At 32.1% G+C, this 23,065-nt stretch overlaps 1 protein-coding gene and 1 pseudogene across 1 annotated transcript; both read left to right on the plus strand.

Moving 5' to 3' along the window:
• Positions 1-382: 382 nt before the first annotated feature.
• Positions 383-3,499, plus strand: LOC131072042 (endoglucanase 1-like; annotated as a pseudogene).
• An 11,603-nt stretch (positions 3,500-15,102) lies between these two features.
• On the plus strand, positions 15,103-17,627 carry LOC131072071 (endoglucanase 1). The gene is made up of 8 exons (XM_058008096.2): positions 15,103-15,306; positions 15,407-15,613; positions 15,750-15,950; positions 16,077-16,169; positions 16,565-16,726; positions 16,819-16,924; positions 17,050-17,213; positions 17,301-17,627. The coding sequence occupies exons 1-8, from the start codon at positions 15,127-15,129 to the stop codon at positions 17,625-17,627; spliced, it is 1,440 nt and encodes a 479-aa protein (XP_057864079.2). The 5' UTR covers positions 15,103-15,126.
• The last annotated feature ends 5,438 nt before the right edge of the window (positions 17,628-23,065 follow it).

Below are 23,065 nucleotides of genomic sequence, written 5' to 3' on the forward strand. Positions count from 1 at the left end.
ATTTGGAAACATGAAGAATGTTCATGAATTTGGTTCAGTCTTTTGATCGTCTAGAAAGATTAATAATAGTTTTATTACCTTTGATTATTAGAGTCAGCTACAAATCTGAGATTCGCAGCCATAGCATGTGTTGCGTACGCATTTAGTTATGTAGAAGAATGTCCGAAGTTGCAATGAAGTGTTCCTTAATAAAATGCTTTATCTATTATTGTACATTTAATGGGTAAGTTGCGTAACTACCATTGATAACAGTGCTGAATTAAGTTCAGTAACAGTCAATAATCTTAAACCTGTTTTAACATCTTAAACATCTATATAAAGAGAGTAAGGTGCATCGCATAGCTGTAAGAAATTGAGTGGGAGTTTGTGGTAGGCTATCAGAATGACTGGGAAGATAGCTTTGGTAGCCTTAGCTTTAGTATTAGTATTGGCAAGAGCAGAGGCTGGTCATAACTATAGAGATGCTCTTACGAAATCCATTCTTTTCTTTGAAGGGCAGAGATCCGGCAAGCTTCCCTTCAATCAGCGAATGAAATGGAGGGGAGATTCTGGCCTCTCTGATGGAGCTGTTAATTATGTATATATTTTGTAGTTATTTAATTAATTTTAAAGTTATGTATTTTCAGTTCTTTGATCTAAATATTATATTTTAAATTTTGATTTATTTAGATAGATTATCTGAAATTACATTAGTTCTTCAGTAAAATCTATTTATTAATGTGGTTTCAAATAAATCATTTGAATGAATGAAAACTTATATTGTTTAGTGAAATCTAATATTTAGAATGTTGAAACATTACACAAGATTTTGATCTTTCTAATGGAATTGCTTATCATATAGATAAATGTTTAATTAATTTAATTATATTTCATTTTTGATATTTTGATTTAAACAGCATATTCTAAGTTCTAATTTATTTAAGTGGTTCCTGTAGAATTGTATCAAGACTTTTAAGCAGAACCCCTCTATTAATCTGATTTCAAAATGAATTGATTAAACAATTAAAAACATAGAATACATTATTTATATCAAACTTAAAAAATTATTAAAATTATAATGTTTAATGACAAATGAAAATAAATAAATAAATAAATTTAGCTAAGAGCATGCATCAAACATCAACTTAAACAGCATGTACATTCACATTCAAGCACTACAAACACACGCTCTAACATAAATATTCAATGATTTCTTTTCGGTTTCAGGTGGACATGAGGGGAGGGTATTATGACGCAGGAGATAATGTGAAATTCGGCTTCCCAATGGCATTTACCACCACCATGTTATCATGGAGCGTCTTGGAGTTTGGAGGAAAGATGGGAAATGATCTCCAGCATGCCAAGGAAGCCATTCGTTGGGCTACAGATTACTTGCTCAAAGCCGTCGCTTATCCAGGCACTCTATACGTCCAGGTATCTAGGCATATCTTGACTTATTTAACACTACAAACGTGGGTGATATTTAAATTAAAAGAGTCAGATAGAGTACATAAGAAACAAATTAAATACAATTGTATTTCGATGAAATTGAAAGGTGGGAGAGCCCAGTATGGATCACAAGTGCTGGGAGAGACCAGAAGACATGGACTCCTCGCAGCGTCTACAAAATAGATGCTCACAATCCAGGCTCTGATGTTGCTTCTGAAACAGCTGCGGCACTTGCTGCGGCCTCCATGGTTTTCAAATCAACAGACGCCCCTTATTCTAACCTTCTCCTCCAAAATGCAGTGCGGGTGAGGCCGCTTTATATAAATGAATGATAAAATTATCACCCAACTTTGAAAGTGGTTGATAATTATCTTATTCACAATAGAAATATCCAAATAATTTATGTTGTATAAAATTAGATCAAATTTTTTTAGTTAATTGTAGATCGAATTTAAATAAATTGTAAGTTTTGATTTGTTTATGTGATTCATCTGAAATTCTAATAAGATTTATTTATTAGTGTGATTTAAGATGAGAGCCACCTCAACAAATCAAAGTTTAAAATATATTGTTCAAACTGAAATTTTTAGATCAATCTTACATCATACATAATAATGACTCAAATGATTCATCTAAATTCATAATATACCCTACTTTTTAACATATTTTAACTTAAACAAATCAAAACTTAACCTACTTTGTTTATGCCAAAATTGTCTACCGTTAACCCTAAGTATCATGATGATTATCAGGTGTTTGCTTTGGCGGACGAGCATAGAGGAGCTTACAGTGACTCTCTCGCCTCTGTAGTCTGCCCGTATTATTGCTCCTACTCTGGCTACCGCGTAAGTATAACTATATATACATGTAATTGAAATTTCAATAACTTCCTGGCAGGTAATAGACATTAATTTGTTTCATCCAGGACGAACTGTTGTGGGGTGCAACGTGGCTGGCAAAAGCCACGAGAAGTCAAAAATATTTTAACTACATACAATCAAATGGCCCCGCTCTGGGCTATCGCGATAACGTCAACGTACTGAGCTGGGACCAAAAGCATCTAGGCACAAGAATTCTTTTGGCTCGGGTATGTAATATAGAATCATAAACTCCAGGCCTTTTTCACGTTAGAATTTCTGATGGCTTAACATTAAGTTTTGATTTCTAGATTTAAATGTGTTAAATATTATTTATTTTTTAAATTTAATACGTTGTTTAATGTGAGGTTAAATATTTTTTATTGTTTTTAGATTTAATACATTGTTTAGTGTGGAGTTTAAGAGTAGAACTCATTTTGTACTCGTATTCTTGACAGGAGGTTCTGCTAAACAAAGTGAAGTCTCTTGGTGAATATCAAGGCCTTGCTAACAACTTTATTTGTTCTCTGTTGCCTGGAACGTCTTCAGCGCGATATTCACCAGGTTATTATCTGTATTGGGTAAAATTATCGTTATATTTCTTCTATAGACTAAAAGCCATGTTTTTTTTATGTATGCAGGTGGTCTTCTGTTCAACGGCCCAACTGATCAATGTAATCTGCAATATGCTACCTCCACGACCTTCTTGCTCTTCACTTACGCGAAATACTTGAGCACTTCCAAGCAAGTAGTGACCTGCACTAATACCAGAATCACTCCTTCCAAAATACACCTCTATTGCAAAAAGACAGGTAAACAACTAATACTTCTTTATATTCTACTAAAATTAAAATCTCAGTTGAAATTATTTTAAACTTTTCTGTTTTCTGGTGGATTACATATTGGGAGACAATCCCCTAGGGATGTCATACATGGTGGAGTACGGTCCAAAGTTTCCACAGCATATTCATCACCGAGGATCATCTTTGCCTTCAATCTACGCCCATCCTAACACCATATCATGCAACGATGGTTTCAACTTGGGTTTATACAGCAGCTCGCCGAACCCGAACGTTCTGGATGGAGCAGTTATTTGAGGGCCTGATAACAATGATCAATTCAGGGATGATCGTAATGACTATTCACACTCTGAGCCAGCTACTTACATTAACGCTCCACTGGTCGGATCCCTAGCCTATCTGGCTCGCTCCTAAACTAGTTCTAGTTTCTTTATCACACAAAATCTATAGAACCACGATAATAAACGCTGTTCTCTATACATGCAGTCCACACTATACTTAATGAAAGTTAATACCTTGGTCTCTTAGTGCAGTTTCATTCTATATCAATATTAATTTTATGACTTCAAAGGAGGTCTTGGATTTCAATTATATCATTCCCTTGTTTAGAAGTGGGATTTTAATTGTTTGATATTTATCTGAATCTTATTTATTGATTTTTTATCATTAATTTTTATTAATTTTCTCTTTTAATTATCAATTCATGTGTATATCAAAGATAATTATTTTTTATGTTTTAATTATCAATTCATGTGTGTTTCTGCACGCTAGAAAATGCATCACTGTTGCAGCCACATACACAATTGTCAGTGCCATGGTGTCTTGACACACTGGTTATAACACTCCGTTAATCACAAGGTTTACAAATACTGCATAATACAAGATCACATCGCTTTGGTTTCTACGCCATATCTTAAAACATCTTCACATTATTCCTCACTGTCAAAGTTTGCAATGATAGAGATCTTTCTCCTATTGCCTTAGCCATCCATATTCACTTAGACTGCTAAACAAAAGTATTTTCAACTAAAATTTAATGCTTAAGATCTCCATGTGCTGCGTGGCAAACAGCTACAGCACCCGCTCTGATACTATATGATGGAAACATGGTAAAAAAAATTATATTCTATGATTTGCAAAGATTTTATACAACGAGGAAATGGAAACGGTTGTTCTATTCTAAGAAAAGGGTTCTATAACCAATCTTTGTAACCGAACCAGATTAAACAATGTAATATACCAAGTGTTATTCAAACACTCTTTTCACTCCTCATCACGTGTATATTTTGGGAGTAACTCTTTCACAATTTCCTAATTTGTCCTATATATTAGGCAGACATATATAACCTTATAAATTATTTGCCTCAAATTCAAACCAACGTAATATTCAATGATGACCTATTTTTGTTCAATAAAATTGATGAATTCTTTATGAAATTGTGGAGGATTTTATTTTACAACAACATGGAGAATTAAAAGCAATAATCTAATAAGAGATGTAATGTGTTAAGTTCCTATCAATAGTGTAGTTAGTTTAGAGTATATAAAAGTAGAGATGGAGATAGAGAGGGAGAGGAAGAGAGAAAAATAGATAGCGATCTTTGCTTGATATATATTTTTTGTTAAAGTGAAGACTATTAATATTTTAAAATATCATTAAAGGAGTATCATTATGTTTCTAGGCCCTACTATATTCTCTTATATAGACTCTAAGAAATACATTTCAAAGATGGAAGATAGTAGATCTCAATCATGCACATACTCTAATACTAAATGGGTGGATCTAGATTCATTTTATACCACTAAATTAAAGTGTTCCCTTCTTCCCTTCCTTCAGTGTGAATGACGATATTCAAAATAAGAGAGGAGATGATGTTTTGAGATACAAAGTGATTGAAATTGAATGCCTTTAAATATAATAAGATAGCAACAAATTTTATTAACTAGTGACCATGTGCATAAGATATATAATACAACAAACATATATTTAAAAAACTAACATTATAAAATAACTCTAAAGTAAATAAAATAAATCTTTTGTAAAATATATAAAATGAAATAACTGTTAAGTAAATAAAATAACTCATCAAAAGTAAAATAATGTAAGAAAAATAAAACATTTCTTATATAGTGTAGCCCTCTATTAAACAAAATACCTCTTAAATAAATAACATAAACAATGAAAATAAGATAAAATAAATCTAGAGTAGTTCTAAAGTTTAAATAAAATATTATATTATTATATAGATGTACTTAAGATATTTATGTACTCATTAATAAGTCAAATTAAATAAATATATATAAAAGTACTTGTGCTTATAAATATAGATATAAAGTAAACAATATAAAATAATTTACCTTTTAGATAGGCATGTTTAAGATATTTATGATAATTAATACATAGATTGAATAAATATATAAACTTGTATATATTTATAAATAAAACTAGAAAAATATATGTATGAAAATAAGTAAAATCTTTTTAAAAATATTGATTTTAAATAGACTATTTATTAATATATAAATATATAATTAAATAAAAATCACATAAATATTTTCATATATTTCAAAAAAATATTTAAAAATTGATTTGATCTAAAGAAAGTTAAAGAGCCACCACATAAATTCTCACAATTAATAATATTGCAGGTCTCATGAAACATAATGAAGCAATGAAATTTAAGGCATTGGCTTAGATGTTCTTGATAAAACCAACAAAACTTTAGATCCCATAATCAAAAGTTTTTTTTTTAATCGTTAATTAGAGATAACATAATAAATGCCATTTCCATTTAAAAGTTTAATTTTTTTAAATCATTAATTAAAAAAACATAAATTAAAATTTAAGCATTCATTTACATAAAATTAAAGTGAAATACAATAACACATAAATAAATTTAAAAGCTTGTATTCTTTTTAATTTATTTACTTTTCTACATATGTATTTTAAATATCCATATGACATTACCATTGATTTAATTAGATGTATTTATATACATTTCATCAAATTATATAACTTATCAAATTAATCAATGCCTAGCAACTTGTGTTTTGCAACGAACCGATTAATCACATCGAAGGACGTGACCATGCTTCCATTCAAATTAAAGTTGGACATCTAGACAAAAATGGCATTTACACAAGCTAGTTTACAACATTTACTCTCTACAGATTTGTCCATGCACAGGGAGAGGTTGACAATACATTGATAGACTATGGCATAAGAAGAACTATTGTGCATTAAAGTAAAGAGACATTTATTCGAATATAGTTGGAGAATATTATGTATTGATATGTACAGTGGATAGATGGGAGTGATGTCACTGACATTTTATTTAATAAGTTGAATGTATAAAAATGTTTTATGTACAATGGATAGATGGGAGTGATGTCACTGACATTTTATTTAATAAGTTGAATGTATAAAAATGTTTTTTTTGTTTGGAAAATTGAATTTTACAATTATAGATACCAATGGAAATTTTTTTTTTTAAATGATATTTTTATAATCATACAAAAAAATTGAATTAAAACTATAGAATTCTGGTTGAATTTTTTTAATTTTGTGTATTCATTAATTAAACTAATTGAAAAAAAGAAATCAATGAATGCAATAATATTCTATTTTTGATAGGAACTAATAATATATCTGTAATATATTTGTTATTTAATTTAATATGTATATTATATTTTTGTATCCATGATTAATAAATGTTTAAATATACATCAAAAGGGATGAAAGTACATATCCTACATTGTTACAATAGTTTTGGCATTTTTATATGTACATTATTGTAATGCTTAACATATAACATGACCCCAATCATGTTCTATCAACACAAAAAAACATTCATATCCATTTTCTTATGTAGAACTAGTTTGATCTCTTAGGTGCCAGGTGGAAGATTTCAAACAGAAAAAATTAATATCAAGTTATGATCATTTTTATTAAAAAAAATTATTGAATTCATCTTGTACGATTCATCGCTATAACTTGCAAAGTGCGAGGTGGAAGATTTCAAACAGAGAAAATAGAAAAGAAGTAAACACAAAAGTACTATACTTGGAAGGATTAATGTTATCGTTGTGACTCTGTGGTCCAATGGATAAGGCGCTGGTCTATGAAACCAGAGATTATGGGATTGATCCCCAGCAGAGTCGTCACATGTGGATTTCTCTATGAGTTGAGAATGTACGTCGCGTTTGACGGGGAGTATGTTTGAGTTCTCATAATTGCATCACTTTTGTCTCAATTTTGAAATTGACATTATGAGAATTCATTGATTTTATGAGAGATCTCGTTAACTTTATGTCTAGCTGAGAATAGAAATCTCCTCTGTGCATAAGGTTGGTAGTTAATGCTACACTCACTCCTCAGCTTTCAACCTTCACTTTTAACCTTGCTCTTTCAATCTAGTGCTCTATTTTTGGATTAACAGTTGCAGTTCAATCTACTGCATCCTCAACGTTCTGATATTTAAATAATAAAACTGATTCAATACAAAGATGAGTTAAAAGGTGGGGAAATTTCTCTCCTTTGTATTGAGTCATGATTAAACCCTTTTGCAAACTATGTGTATACATAATGCACAAGTGATAGATTAGTAAAAATGATACAAGTAAACACAAAAAACTATCCCTACAGTCAATGTCTTTCTATTTTCTTTATTTATTCTTTTTCTTTTGCAAGTTTGTAGCTTGGACAAAGAACTGTTATTTATTGCAAAGACCAAAGTATGTGGTCATACGAAGAGATGGCATTCATTATGTTTTACTATATTTTATAAATAATATCGTAAATGTATTGAGGTGGGATCAGAAACATCTAGGTACGTAAAGTCTTTTGGTTTGGGTATGTCATTTATAATCATAATTTTATGACCTTTTTTCCATGTTCACAGTCATTTCATATCTTCGTATTCTTGTTCGGCCAGTCTTAAACCTCACACACTAAGAAACATATTAAGTTTAGAGAATGTTAGTCAACTCTGATTGTTTAACACTTTTAAGCCTAGAAGTGTATTCTTTGTATGACCACACACCTTAAGCAACATATTAAGCCTAGAAAATGTCAGTCAACTCTTAGTGTTTAACACTTTTAGACCTAAAAATGTAAACTTAGTGTGTGTGATTTAAGCCATTCGATCTAATTATAGGCAGTAGTTTCTCTTTGATAAATTGAAGTCTCTTGATTAATATCAACACCTCGGTAACAATTTTATTTGTTCCCTGTTACCTAGAACGTCTTCAGCAGGATACTGACCAGGTCATATTGAATTCTAATCTCTATTGGGTATCACTATCATTATGTTTCTCCATAGACTAAAAGACATGTTTTCTATGTCTTGTGTTCAATGACCCAACTGGTCAAAGTAATATGCAATATGTTACTTCCATGACCTTCTTGCTCTTCACCTACACCAAATACTTGAGCACTTCCAAGCAAGTATTGAAATGCGCTAATATTTTAATCACTCCCTCCAAACTATGCTTCATTGCAAAAAGAAAGGTAAACAATTAATACTTCTTTATATTATAATAAAATCTCAGTTGAAATTATTTCAACTTTTCTGTTTTTTCTTATCCTGGGCTCAAGTTGATTATATTCTGGGAGACAATCCCCTATGGATGTCATACATGGTGGGGGATGGTTCAAAGTTTCCACAGCATATTTATGACTGAGGATCATCATTGCCTTCAATTTATGGCCATCCGAAGACCATACCATGCAATGATGGTTTCAACTTAGGGTTATATAGCAGGTCGCCGAACCTAAACTTCTAGTTGGAGCAGTTGTGGGAGGACCCGATGAGAATGACCAATTCTAGGATGAGTGCTCTGACTATTCATGTTCAGAGCCAACTACTTACATTAACGCTCCACTGGTTGGATGCCTCGCCTATCTGGCTCGGTCCTAAACTAGTTCTAGTTTATTTGTCACACTAAATTTATGGAACCACGATAATAAATGTTGTTCTCTATACATGCACTCTAGACTATACTTAATGTCAATTAATGCTTTGGTCTCTTTGCCATAAAAAGGTGTAGTTTCATTCTATATCTGTATCAATATTAATTTTATGAGTTCAAATGAGGCCCTGGATCTCTATTACATGATCCTCTTGTTTAGGGTTTGGATTTTTATTGTTAGATATCTATCTTAATCTTATTAATTGATATCTTAATCATGTATTATTATTATATCATTGGGTGGTCGAATAGTAGGGGCAGATGGGTGGCCCCCTCGTTTTTATTAATTTTGTATTTCAATTATCTTCACGTATGTATCAAAGATTAGAAGATGCATATGTATTATTATTACATCATTGATTTTAATTAAATTCAAAGACTAGAAGATGCTTCATTTTTTCATTGATTAATATCTTTTAACCTTTTGATGAAATAACGCCCTACGTTCATACCAACAATGCTTCATGTTTCCTATGAGTGAGTCTATTTTATAGCTAATAGAACATGTTGTTTCTGAATGTATGTTAAATGGCTTTACTTCACTTGAATTATTGATTCATGATGATTATACCCCTTGTGTGATGATGATGATAGTGCAACTCTCTCTTCTAATGATACATCTAAGGACGATGGTTTATGTGATGGGTTTGAACTTCCATGGTTGTTCATGACATTTTTAATGTCTTTGTGATGCTATTATTTCTACATATCATGATAACCTTGTCCCTTTATCGTTTGATTTATAACCCTTTGGTAATATAATTTATGGTGATCACTGTTTTACATCTCATGTTGACTCTATGCATATTCTTGGTGAGCTTTTACCTTGTGATGCATTACATTATGATAGCATTCACTATCATGTATCATTCAGTTCTCTTGTAGATATTGATGACAGCTTTGTAAGACCTAAACATATGAAGTATAGTAAGATAATGTAGAAGATATATCACACACAATATGAGAGATCTTTATGGGTCAAGATATCGTAATATCTAGTATATGCATAAATAGAATAAATCCTCTAAGAAGCATAAAATTGTACAATTTTTTATATTCCAAACACAATATCATTTTTATCACATATACTTATAGTAATTATCTCCTTAAAATAGACATTCTCCTATTAACACAATAGAGGAGTAAATCCCTAAACTCAGTAACCTTACTTATCACTTAATTTAAATAATTGAATAGTTGTTTATGTGACCCATTATAAATAAGTGAAAGGCATATGTATGACACATTGTTATCTTAATCCATCTAAATACATTATATTATGAAATCGCTAGATACATAATTTGACATCCCATCTTAACAAATTCCTAAACCACTCTTTATCAAGGAGTGCAACACCTAAAAATGTATATTTAAATGCAAGTAACATATTTTTGGTTTGTGTGGCTCATTTTGTGCATTAATATTTATTTTGTTTTTGGCCGACCCTCAACTAATTTTTTTATTATCTATCTTATATTTAAGGAGTGTGGACATATGACTTGTATATGGAATAGTGTGTGAATTGATGAGATGCAAATGTGGATTATATGCAAGCAGATTTGAGACTTTGGATGTGTGAAAGCTAATCTATGAAGAGCTTTGAAGGTAATATAGTATGTAAGATAGTGTGTTGATATAGTGGTGATTATCAGAGACATTTGCCATGATATTGATCGCTTGATATAGTGATTCAAGGACAATCTCATGATTAGGAGATTCTTCTCATATAACTTCTACTATTCTCTCTGTTGCTAGAAGACAATGGATCTCTTGGCAGCCTCTTTTGTATCTTTTGCTAAAGCAGCGTGTCTTAGTTGAAAAAGTTCATGTAGCTTGCCCTAAGGTATTGCACCTTAGTCTTGCAAGTCCATCAGGTGCTTTTTTCTCCTTGTGGAAGCCTAAAACTTTGTAATCAAGTATATTTATATTGTGAGTATGATTGTAACTGTGGTTTTCCCTTTATTGTGTTTTCCGCTGAATGTATTTTCCACATAATTATGGTGTTCATGTATTGATGGTTAATGTTGTTAGTGTAGTTGTTAATTATTTTTTAATATAAATAAAATCAGATTTAGAGAGTTTGAAAATGGTTCACATCCCACCACTCAGTTTTATCATGGGTATAACAAGCACATAGTTTGAAAACTATATTTTATCAATGTCAAAAAAAATTCTTCACATTTTTTGTATGTGTGTGTTTGTGTGCTACCAGATGTTTGTTCATCCACATTGATATCATCGCTGTGTGCTACCACATTGATATCATCTAAAGTGGAATTTAAAACAAGGCATATCATCGCTGTGTCGTTGGAAGAAAGCTCTCCCGAAAAGACATACTTCCATTCATGACTATTTATCTTCTTCAGGGTGAATGAGTCAACCAAAGTGAGACCAGGAAAGGTAAAAGACTTCACGATCCCCTCCACGCCAGGCGATGTCCCACAACATATCATACAGAGTAAAACAAGGAGACTTTGGCGGAATTAAAATAAAATGATTCTAGAGAACATGTTTTTCCTAATAGCTCAAGGATTCCATCATGTGTGAATTGTTGACCCATTAAGGGGTGACATGATTTTCTTAATAGCTTAAGGAAGAAGTTAGAGGGGAGAGGGATCAGTAGTTGTATGGGGTCCAATAGTCGTTAAAGCAATCGTGCATATAATATCCAGTCTTATCACATATTTATACTATATAATGAATAAATAATTCACATGTAAATAAAAAAATTGCCAAATGTTGATCAAAATGGACCAATACTTGAACATAAGAGAACTTATAAATGTTATATAAAAAAAACATAAATACATTAATTAACAAGTGAAATAGATCATTTTTTTGTTTCAAATAAAATATCATAGCTATCCACTATAAGTGCGTCATTTATAAAATAAGATACTCACTTAAACAAGTCATAGTGTAAAAATATTATTCTTATGTGTACAACTATTGGGGTAGCAATGTATTTGCTTTGGAGTGTTTCATATTAGTAATTTGTCTTATCACAATTATAAAAGGTGAACACAATAAATAACTTGTTTTTCTCCATGAAATGTGAGGGATTGTCCAAAGATTTAAGTGCTCAAAAATTGGTCCCTTTGTGTTCATATAAGTTTTATTTTATATCATAATATGTTGTTTTTATGTTTAACTATTGGTCCTTTGGTGTTGGATATAAAAGTTAGAGATAACACACGTTTATGATTACTAATAGGTATTTGGTCCACTTACGTTTCATATAAGTTATATTTTACATAAAAATATGATATTATTTTAATTACAAATGATATTTTTTTATTCAACAACTAGGGATTTTTAGATTAAGTCGGTTGAATCTTTAAAAAGTCATTTTCTTACACTTCGCACTAGACTTGTTATTTTGATGAGTTGCATGATGAGTGACACCTTCAAACCTTAGTTGTAGATAGTTAAGTGCCTATATTACATTTCTATAAAAAAACGGAAGTTTTACGACATTCCATGTGATGGCTACATGTTGACGAAGTTAGCCCTAACAACTACTGGTCCCTCTCCCCTATCATACTTTGGAATTTGATTATCTATATGATATATATTACAAATTTAAAATTTATTATATCACATCTAGTGACATTATATATTTTTTATTAAATCATATTTATGACATTTTAAATTTAAATTATTATTAAATTTTGCAAATCTATTATATGTAAATATAATATAAAATTTAATTTTATAATATAATAGATCATCTTATTATATTTATAATAAAATTAAAAAAATATGTAGAATATGTCAAAGATAGAATAGAACAATTTACTTTTTTATGACATTTTTAATCAATTATCTTAAATATTTTTTAATCTGAATTTAAAAACTTATTATATATTTGCTAATTAAGTATTTCAAATTTTGATCACAAATTAAAAAATCTTGATCTTTGAAATTAAACTAAGGTGCATAAAAATAAAACTTATCTTTAAAATAGAAAAAAAAATCATTTTTAATATGTATGATTGATAAAAATGATAAAATTATTTAATATAAAATGAAAGTCATTAAATTTCATATGATAACAGAATCTTTGTAACCGAAACAGATTAAACAATGTAATATACCAAGTGTTATTCCAACACTTTTTTCACTCCTCATCACATGTGTATATTTGTGGGAGTAACTCTTTCACATCTTCATAATTTGCTATATATTAGGTAGACATATATCATATTATATATTAGTTGCCTCACATTTAAAACAATGTAATAATTAATGATAATACACTTTTGTTCAATAAAATTGATGAATTCTTTATGAAATTATGGAGGGTTTTATTTTACAAGAACACACAGAGTCAAAAGCAATAATCTAACAAGGGACACAATGTGTCAAGTTCATACCAATAGTGTAGTTAGTTTAGAGTAAATAAAAGTAGAGATGAGAAATAGATAGCGATCTTTGCTGGATATATCTTATTTGTTAATGTGAAGACTATTAATATTTTTAAACACCATTAAAGGGATATCATTATGTTTCTAGGTCCGACTATGTTCTCCTATTTTGACTTTTATAAATATTTGTCAAAGATGGAAGATAGTAGATCTCAACCATGCACATACTCCAATACTAAATGTGTGGATCTAGATTCATTTTATACCACTAAATTAAAATGTTCCATTCCTTAAGTGTCAATGATGATATTGAAAATGGGAGAGGAGAGGATGTTTTGAGATATAAAGTGATTGAAATTGAATGTTTTTAAATATAATAATATAAAAATAAATCTTGTTTAATTTCTATGAATGATGACCCTATTTTATGTTGTTTTTGTTGCTATTGGCCCGATATGGCTTCGCTATTAGTTTTTCTTTAAAGAGTATCTCTTTTGTATGGGTTTCGAGTCTTGTAAAACTTGTAATAAAAAACATAGCAATAAATCTTAAAATATGTGTTAAGTTGCCTTAGGTAGAAAAGAAATGAGTGAGAGTTGACCAAATTTTAAAGTTTAAGGGTTAAGTTAATGCTTGTGGGTTTGATCCCTCACCTGTACAAATGACCTAAGACATAAAAGGGCTTAGATTCAAATATGCAACTAATATATAAGGATAAATATGTGGATGTGTGTAATTACATTAAGAGCTATTCTATAGTAGTGGCACAAAATATTAACTCGTGACCATGTACATAAGATGTACAACACAACAAACATATATTTAGAAAATTAAAATTATAAAAGAATTCTAAAGTAAATAAAATAACTCTTTTGTAAAATATATAAAATAAAATAATTTTTAGGTAAATAAAAATAACTCATCAAAAATAAAATAATGCAAGAAAAATAAAACAATTCTTATATAAGTTCTAGAGTAACCCTCCATTAAATAAAAGGCCTCTTAAATAAATAAAATAAACAATGCAAATAAGATAAAATAAATCTAGAGTAGTTCTAAAGTTTAAATAAATATATATATTATTAGATAGATGCACTTAAATATTTATGTACTCATTAATATGTCAAATTGAATAAATATATATAAGTACTTGTACTTATAAATATATATAGAATTACTTGTACTTATAAATATATATAAAAAATATATTAAACTATTCTCTCAATAAAATTCACAAAATTAAATACATCAAACTATATTAAAATTAAATATATCAAATTATATTAAACTATTCTCTCAATAAAATTCACAAAATTATATTAAACTATTCTCTTAATGATAATATCTATCAATGTATTTACATAACATTTTCTAAATATAGATTTACTAATTGTAATTCTTCACTGATGCATCACATTTTCCTCTTAGGGTTTCCCAATTCAGTTCCCAATAAGTATTACGGTACGGTCTGCATGCGCTCCAAGCTTTCAGGAATAATCTGCACCGTACATTTTCTTCTTCCTTAATTGAGCTCCGAACCGGTTTTTCCCTAGACTGCTCGTGACTCATGCTACGAATTCTTCGTGCCATTTTGGTGAGTTAAGCAGACACAAATCATTTGCATATCTATCTGGTATTTGAGTGGGAGCGAGAATGAGTGGGAAAGTAGCTCTGCTAGTGTTAAGCTTAGGCTTGAGTTTAATAATGGCAGTGAGAGCAAGAGTAGACTACAATAATAGGTATGCGTCTGCCTCTCGTAATTATAAAGATGCTCTCACGAAATCCATTCTCTTTTTTGAAGGCCAAAGATCCGGCAAGCTTCCTTCCACTCAGAGGATGAGATGGAGGGGAGATTCTGCCCTTGCTGACGGAGCTGATCAACACGTATGTTTAGTCTTGTCCATTTCATATTTTTTTTTTTGTTCAGTCAATTCTGACATAAACTGGGCTTTCATGTAGCTAAATGTTGTTGTTATGGCGGCAGGTGGATTTGAGCGGAGGATACTACGACGCAGGAGATAATGTGAAATTTGGGTTCCCAATGGCTTTTACGACCACCATGCTATCTTGGAGCGTGGTGGAGTTTGGACAGTACATGGGTGATGACCTCCAACATGCAATGGATGCTGTTCGTTGGGGTACTGACTATCTGCTCAAAGCCACTTCTCAACCGGGACTAATATATGTGCAGGTTTGGATTCTTCATCCTTTTCAGTCATTTGCTAGTTTTGGTTTCACTTTGTTCTTTTATTTCTAATAATAGAAGTTTTGCATGATAAAACTAACAGGCTGTATTCATATATTTGTATTTGGTGTTGTGCATTTAGGTGGCTGATCCTAACATGGATCACAGGTGCTGGGAGAGACCAGAGGACATGGACACTTCTCGTAATGTGTACAAAGTAAACAGTCAACACCCAGGCTCAGATGTTGCTTCTGAAACTGCTGCAGCCCTCGCAGCCGCCTCCCTTGTCTTCGAATCAACAGACAAATCTTATTCTAACCTTCTCCTTCAAACTGCAATGCGGGTAAAATTTCAATTACTTTCACTCATATTGGTGGTAGTATTATACTCCTCTGTTTTATCAGTCCGAATTTTTATTGAAAAAAGTTGGGTTTAAGTATTTTGATCGGAAATTTTATTCCTTTCTCAGGTGTTTGATTTCGCAGATAAGTATAGAGGATCTTACAGTGACGCCCTCTCGTCTGAAGTTTGTCCATTCTACTGCTCCTACTCTGGTTATCGTGTATGTAGAATACTCAATCTAAAATTATTATGCAGATAGACTGCATTCTATAATGATAAACAAAAAATAATAATTCTACCATATAAAACAAAGATTATTTCATTTTCATTTAATGTTGGTTGAGATAGTCCTCCTCAAAGGCTACTTACCCTACCACATTGGGACCAAATATTCTCTTCCTCTCTTATCAGCGATTCGGAATCCCCTTCCCCTGAACACCTCCACTTGAAATTAGTCACAAAAATTAAATTTGATTTGTTTTTATTTACCTTAACAATGATATCTACCAGTTTTTTTACTTAAATTTTCTAAATATAAATATACTAGTTTTTTCACGAGCAGAGCCATGGACGTATGTAGAAGCGACTAACCCAAGAAAAATCTTTTGCTGGCAGGACGAATTACTGTGGGCTGCAGCTTGGTTGCAAAAGGCGACAGGGAACCCATCGTATGTGAACTACATTCAAACAAATGGGCCCAATTTGGGCGCTGACGACAGCGATAATATCTTCAGCTGGGATGAAAAGCACGCCGGAGCCCGAGTCCTTTTGGCCAAGGTTTAAAAATGACGAAAAGAAAAATTTCACCACAGTTCCTTATTCTATAATTCTTACTACTAAAACTCGACTCTTCAAAATTTGTTTGGCAGGAATTTCTAGTTAAAAACGTGAAATCCCTAGAGGATTACAGAGGCCATGCTGATAGCTTAATTTGCTCCCTTCTGCCCGAAACTTCATCTTCAAAATACACGCCAGGTTTCACTGTTGCATAGATTTTAACTCACTTCTGTTTACATTCGATATATAGTATATACACAAATTCTGTTTATGTTGAATATGTACACAAATTCATTACTTGGCCTGATTTCATGGTGTTGCAGGTGGGCTTCTGTTCAAGATGAGTGAAAGCAATTTGCAATATGTCACCTCCACGAGCTTCTTGCTTTTCACTTACGCACAATATTTGGACATTTCCAAGCAAGTAGTTAAATGTTCTAACGGAGTAGTCACTCCCACCAGGATCCGTACCCTTGCAAAAAGACAGGTGAATAGACAATACGAAACAGTTTGTTTCTATATATTAATGACACCCTCAAGTGACTGAAATTATTTCACCGTTCTGTTTTTTCAGGTTGATTACATTCTGGGAGACAACCCCCTCGGAATGTCATACATGGTGGGGTACGGTACAAAGTTCCCACAGCATATTCACCACAGAGGATCGTCGTTGCCTTCAGTTTATCACCATCCTCAGAAAGTATCGTGCAATGATGGTTTCAATTTAGGATTGAATGGCAATGGCCCGAATCCAAACATTCTGGTTGGAGCAGTTGTTGGAGGGCCTGATAACAATGATCAATTCAGGGATGATCGTAATGACTATTCGCACTCTGAACCAGCTACTTACATTAACGCTCCATTCGTCGGCGCTCTTGCTGCTTTAGCCCGCTACATGTGACCGTCATCTTGTCTGTAAACTATATCCAAGGCTCATAATCTTCCCTATAAAAGTGGAAGGATAATGTGTTTTCAAATGTCAACCTTCAAGGAGTTGTTAATTAATATAATATAATATCGTGTTTTCTACTTTGCAACAATTATTCTTCCTGCGTAAATTACCTAGATAGTGCTCTATAACTTCCAATTATATAACGGAGCCTGCGATAACAAATCCACTCAACATATTGGAATGGACTGCTCTGACAATTAGTGATATTTTACATCTCCTTCAAATGAAAAAATAAAATAAAAATCTTATTTTTATTAAAATTATTCATCATTTAATATTTAAAAACAATCAAAAGAAAATTAATATTTAAATAGTTTCAGTTCAATTGATAGGATGATGGTATATTCTTTGGTTTATGCTTCCTGCTAAAAATCATAACACTAGATGTATGATATAAGGGATGAGGTTGGCATCATGGCTAGGGTGACTTTAGTGAAATCGATAGTCCTCATTCCTTGGCTCTCAACCAAAGATGTATTGATATAGACTTATGCTCCTATAAGAGCCAAGGTTGGGACCATGGCTAGGGTGACTTTAGTGGAATGGTTACTCCTCGCTCATTGGCTCTTAGCCAAAGAAGTATCAACATAGACTCAGGCTCTTATATTGAATAGCAAAATACACACCTTCAACTTTTTATTCTCCTAATCTTTATGCTCTTGAATGACTTAATAGTTCCTTGTAATTTTGAACCTCTTCGTTTTCTAAAAATTATAAATAATTGTCCTCTTACTAATGAATTAAGTCATTTAAAAACAAAAAATATTCCTTTTTGTCCTCCTAAATCACTTTAAGTTTCAAGCTCTTGAATGGTTTGATAGTTAATAGAAATTTAATACATTTACCCTCTTAAAAAGGTGTCAATAATTGTCTTCGGTCTATTGAATTCAATGATATTTAAAAAGAATTGAATTAAACACACTGATGTTTTTCTCTATAAGAACAAAATAATGATATATAATATCCTAATCTCCTAAAAAATCAGAATTAATTTCTTCTATAATTATTTAATTTAAAATTATTATTTTGTTGTTTGTCAACAAGGTCTATAGATGGTCAATATAAACCATATAAGAAAAACAAAAAATAGGCCCACCCTAGAAAAAAAAATTGAATTTGATTTGATTTGTTTTTAAAAAGTCGAAATCAGATTTAATTTGTTTTAAGAAGATAGAATTTAAATTTTATTTATTTTTAATTATCTTAAATAATACTTTTCAACATAGATTAACATTTCCATAAGAAAATAGACATAACACGATGTTTTATGTAAGTTTTTTTTCTACCATATGATTTGTTTTGAGTTTCAAATCGTAAATATTTATCAACTGCCATTTTGCAATTTCTATATTAGTTAAAATAATATTTGATCATATGTTTATTATATTCACCTGTGCATGCATAGTTAAGTAGAATTTCCAGTTAAAATCAATCCCTGACTATATTCTTCACACTCATTAATAAAAAGTAATACTATGTTGAAAACAAGACATATCAAAATGTTCAGTCAAATAAAGCATAATTCATTGTCGAAAAACTATGTCCAGCTGAATGAATATAAAAAACTGATTTCCCTACATTATTGTTCACGCTCGCTCCCATGTGGGAGTGACAGAGATAATGTTGACATGCAAAATAAACATTTGTAGTCTCCAAAACTAGATCTAGTCAAAATAGTGGATACAAGTGTCGAATCGTGACTCTAAACTTTCTCTTGTCTCTATACACATCTAATCGATAAAGGCCAAATACAAAGTACGTTGAACAAATATGTTAAAACAAAAAATGTACGATCCTCCAAGACTTCCTTTCAGCTAAGGTTGATTTGATTTAACAGATGCTTTTGTTTTACCAACAAATGTGGAAGCCTGAAAAAGATCAGGCCAATACTAGAAGAAGTTGAACAAGATAAGTAAATCAAAATTGTTTTATCGATGAATGAACTTGTTTGATTTTGTTGTAACTTGTCCCTCCCGCAAAGCTTATTTATGAACAACAAGATTTATTTGAAGAGAGTCGACTGTCAGAATATTGAAGAGTTGACTTAGCGTAAACAAAGTACAAACGTTCAAGGAATGAATTAATTCAGCTCCACATATACCTATAGTGATACGATAGTGTATACATACCCACGTTGTAGATTCAAATTCAATTACAAAATACAAATATATTTTAACGCACATAAAACTTTTATTTATTCAATACCTATCATATCATGATTTATTTCTAAATAAAGGTTACATTTTGATCTGCCTAACAATACAAAAAGGCAGGAAAAAATCTCAAATGGAGTGGTGCAGTCGAGGAGCTGTGGGTAGGGTTTCTCACAAGAGCGGCGACGAAGACTGAGCTGAAGACCCAGATGGTGGGGGTTTCTCTAGCGGTAGACTTTTGTATGGTTTGTTCTTCTTCCCCGATGGCTTTGTTGGGTTGCAGTACCATTAGCGCGTTCCCCTTCTTGGGTGGGGTTGGGCTCTCTACTCATTTGTTGTTGCGGAGATGTTGGATGTTACAATTGAGGTTGGGATCTTTTTGCTGGGTTCTCTTAGCAGATGGCTTCCAGGGTCTATTTCCCATCTATGCATTGATGGATGTTCGGCTTCCCCCTTTGTTTTTTGTAAGGGATTCATCTGGGATCCAGGAGGTTTTTTTGGAGTGAGATCTATGGTTTTTTGGGGGTTTGTCAACTCTCCTATTCTTCCCTTTTGTTTTCTCTCAGATGGGTCTTTTGGTAGGGTATCTATTGAGGTGATACCAACTCCTATAGAGGCAGAGTTGTGCCTTTCTTTTTTTCCTGTGAGTAGATGCAAAGGGTTGTTATGGGTGGTTGCTTTCCTTCGAAAATCTTTGTGGTCTTTCTCTCTTCTAGTTTTGGGGTTCACATTAAATCCCAAAGATGTGGGTTTGGGGAGCCTGTTAAAACCCCATGGGGTGGATCTTTGTGGTTTCAAATGATCTATGTTAGACCCTATTTTTTTGTGCCTTCTGAAGGTTAAGGGTGTCCCTTTATAACCCTTTTTTTGTAGGATTTCAGGCTTTGATGGTGTGATCTTGTCGAGATTCCCGCTCGAGGAGGGATGTTCTGTGACTTTCTACAGTGCTTCCATGGCATGGTTTATTATGTTTGAACAAATGCATCTTGAGGTCTTTCTAGTTTTTCCTTTTGAGGTGGTCCTATCTTCTATGGAGGTGGAGGTGGATGTTTCTAGAGGAGACCCATTTCCTCTTAAGGTGGAGTAAGATGTTGCTTGTGCTACCTGGGAGCTTTCTACTATTTTAGGAGTTTTTGTTGCTGGCCATGGTGGCCTTGCGGGTGCCTTTCAAATCCCCCATGTGTGTTTTTAGGATTTTTTTTTTGGGTGTGTCGGTTGTGGGAGCCTTGTTATTCCCATAGGCAAACTGGATTCTAGAAATTTTAAAGGGCCCAGTCTAGCCAGTTATGGTTTTTGGTTAACGGTTAGTGTTGCTAATGGTAGGCTGAACAATATGTTACAGGTTAAGGGAGCCTGGGAAAACCCTTGTTTTCTGGTTTTGGGAGCTAGTTCAAAACCCATTATGAAGGTTAGGGGAGCCTTCCAAAACACCATGAAGGTTAGGGGAGACATTCAAAACCCCATTAGTCCATATTGTGAGTATATGTTGATCTATTGTAATCTGGTGTTTTTGAAGGTGATGGGTGCCTGGATACACCCATGGTTTCATCAATAGGTTAAGGGAGCCTTGTAAAAACCTTGTTTATGTGTTAGGGATGATTTTATGTCTAGTTTGTGGTTTGGTTGCTGGTATGTTGACATTTTTTTCTTTTTGTAGTGTTGTACTGTGGGTTCTTGATCCTGTTAAAATCTGAGGGTTTCGAGTCCCTTCAAAACCTGTGGAGTTTTGGGTCCCCTCAAAACCTATTTACCCTTAATAAAAAACAATACAAAAGGGTAGTATTTTATAGAGGTTGTAGCCTCTAAAAACACAACAAATCATTGCATCACCAACAAAGAAAATTCTAAAACATGAAGTTGTCATCTATAAAGATTTACCAAAACCACAAAAAACCTAATTTAGAATCTATCTCTAGAAATTGCAATTGCATTCTTGACATTACTAGTTTCATTTCTAGTTGCATGCTTGCATCACTATCCAACATTGCAAAGTTTATATAGAAACTCTAGAAATATAATTTTTCTAATTGGAGTTTTGAATGAGTATGCACATGTGAAACTTCTATTTTCAGTTTTCCTTCAATGAATCCAAGACCTCTATTTATTGAGGCAATTGTAATGCTTTATTTGTCTATGACCTTTTGATCAATTGATAATTGATCATGTGATCAAGAGGCTTTTTGTGTATTTACTCTAAATGAATAAATATTCATATGTGTTAACAATTTGTGTTATTGTTGTTGAGCAATTTTTATGTCTCTTTTATTTTCCTCAATTGGTATCTCACCACACTTGGATTTATTTTCTTAAGCAGAAATTTGAAGCCTTTGCATTCTTCAAGAATTTTAAAGCAATGGTTGAAAAGAAGAGTGAGTGTCTTATCAAGATTCTTAGAACAAATAAAGAGGGATATTTTACTTTTAATGAGTTTGGTAACTTACTACTGCATATACACCTCAACAAAATGTTATTGCTAAAAGAAAGAATCGTAGCATTATGGAAATGACATGAAGCATGATGCAAACAAAGAATCTTCCAAATAATTTTTGGGGAGAAGCAGTTGCCACTACTATATATATTTTGAATCAAAGTCCCACGAAAGCAATTCAAAACATGACTCCAAAGGGAGCTTGGAGTGGTCACAAGCTTTAAGTGGCTCATTTTCGAGTGTTTGGTTACCTAGCATATGCACATGTTCTAGTTCAAAAGTGGAAGAAGTTGGACGCCAAATCCCAACTTTGTATCTTTGTGGGATATTCTACTGCAACTAAAGGATATACATTCTATAATCCTGACACAAAGAAATGGATTGTTAGTCGGGATGTGATTTTTGATGAAGGGGGAGTGTGGCAATGGAAAGAAAGTGTGCAGCAAAATTCATCAATAATCACCAGCATGGAAGATAATAGTGTTCCTCCTCTACCCACAAGCTCAAGTGGAAGTTCAAGTTCCAATTATAGTCCTCCAAGCTCACCAATTTCTTCTTGTAGTACAAACTCAAGTGAAGATTCACCTACACTGTCACCTTCAACATCAACTCCAAGAAAGGTACCGAGTTTGGTTGATATTTATCAGAGTGCAAATACAACTCTAGTTGTTAATTTTGCTTTGCTTATTACAATTCAAGTTGAACCCTCTATGTATGAAGAAGTAGCAAAAGAATCTGTATGGGTAAATGCTATGAATAATGAGATGAATTCCATTCATAAGAATAATACTTTGGATTTAGTTCAA

This window comes from Cryptomeria japonica, chromosome 3 (genome assembly GCF_030272615.1).
Source record: "Cryptomeria japonica chromosome 3, Sugi_1.0, whole genome shotgun sequence".
NCBI lineage: Eukaryota > Viridiplantae > Streptophyta > Pinopsida > Cupressales > Cupressaceae > Cryptomeria > Cryptomeria japonica.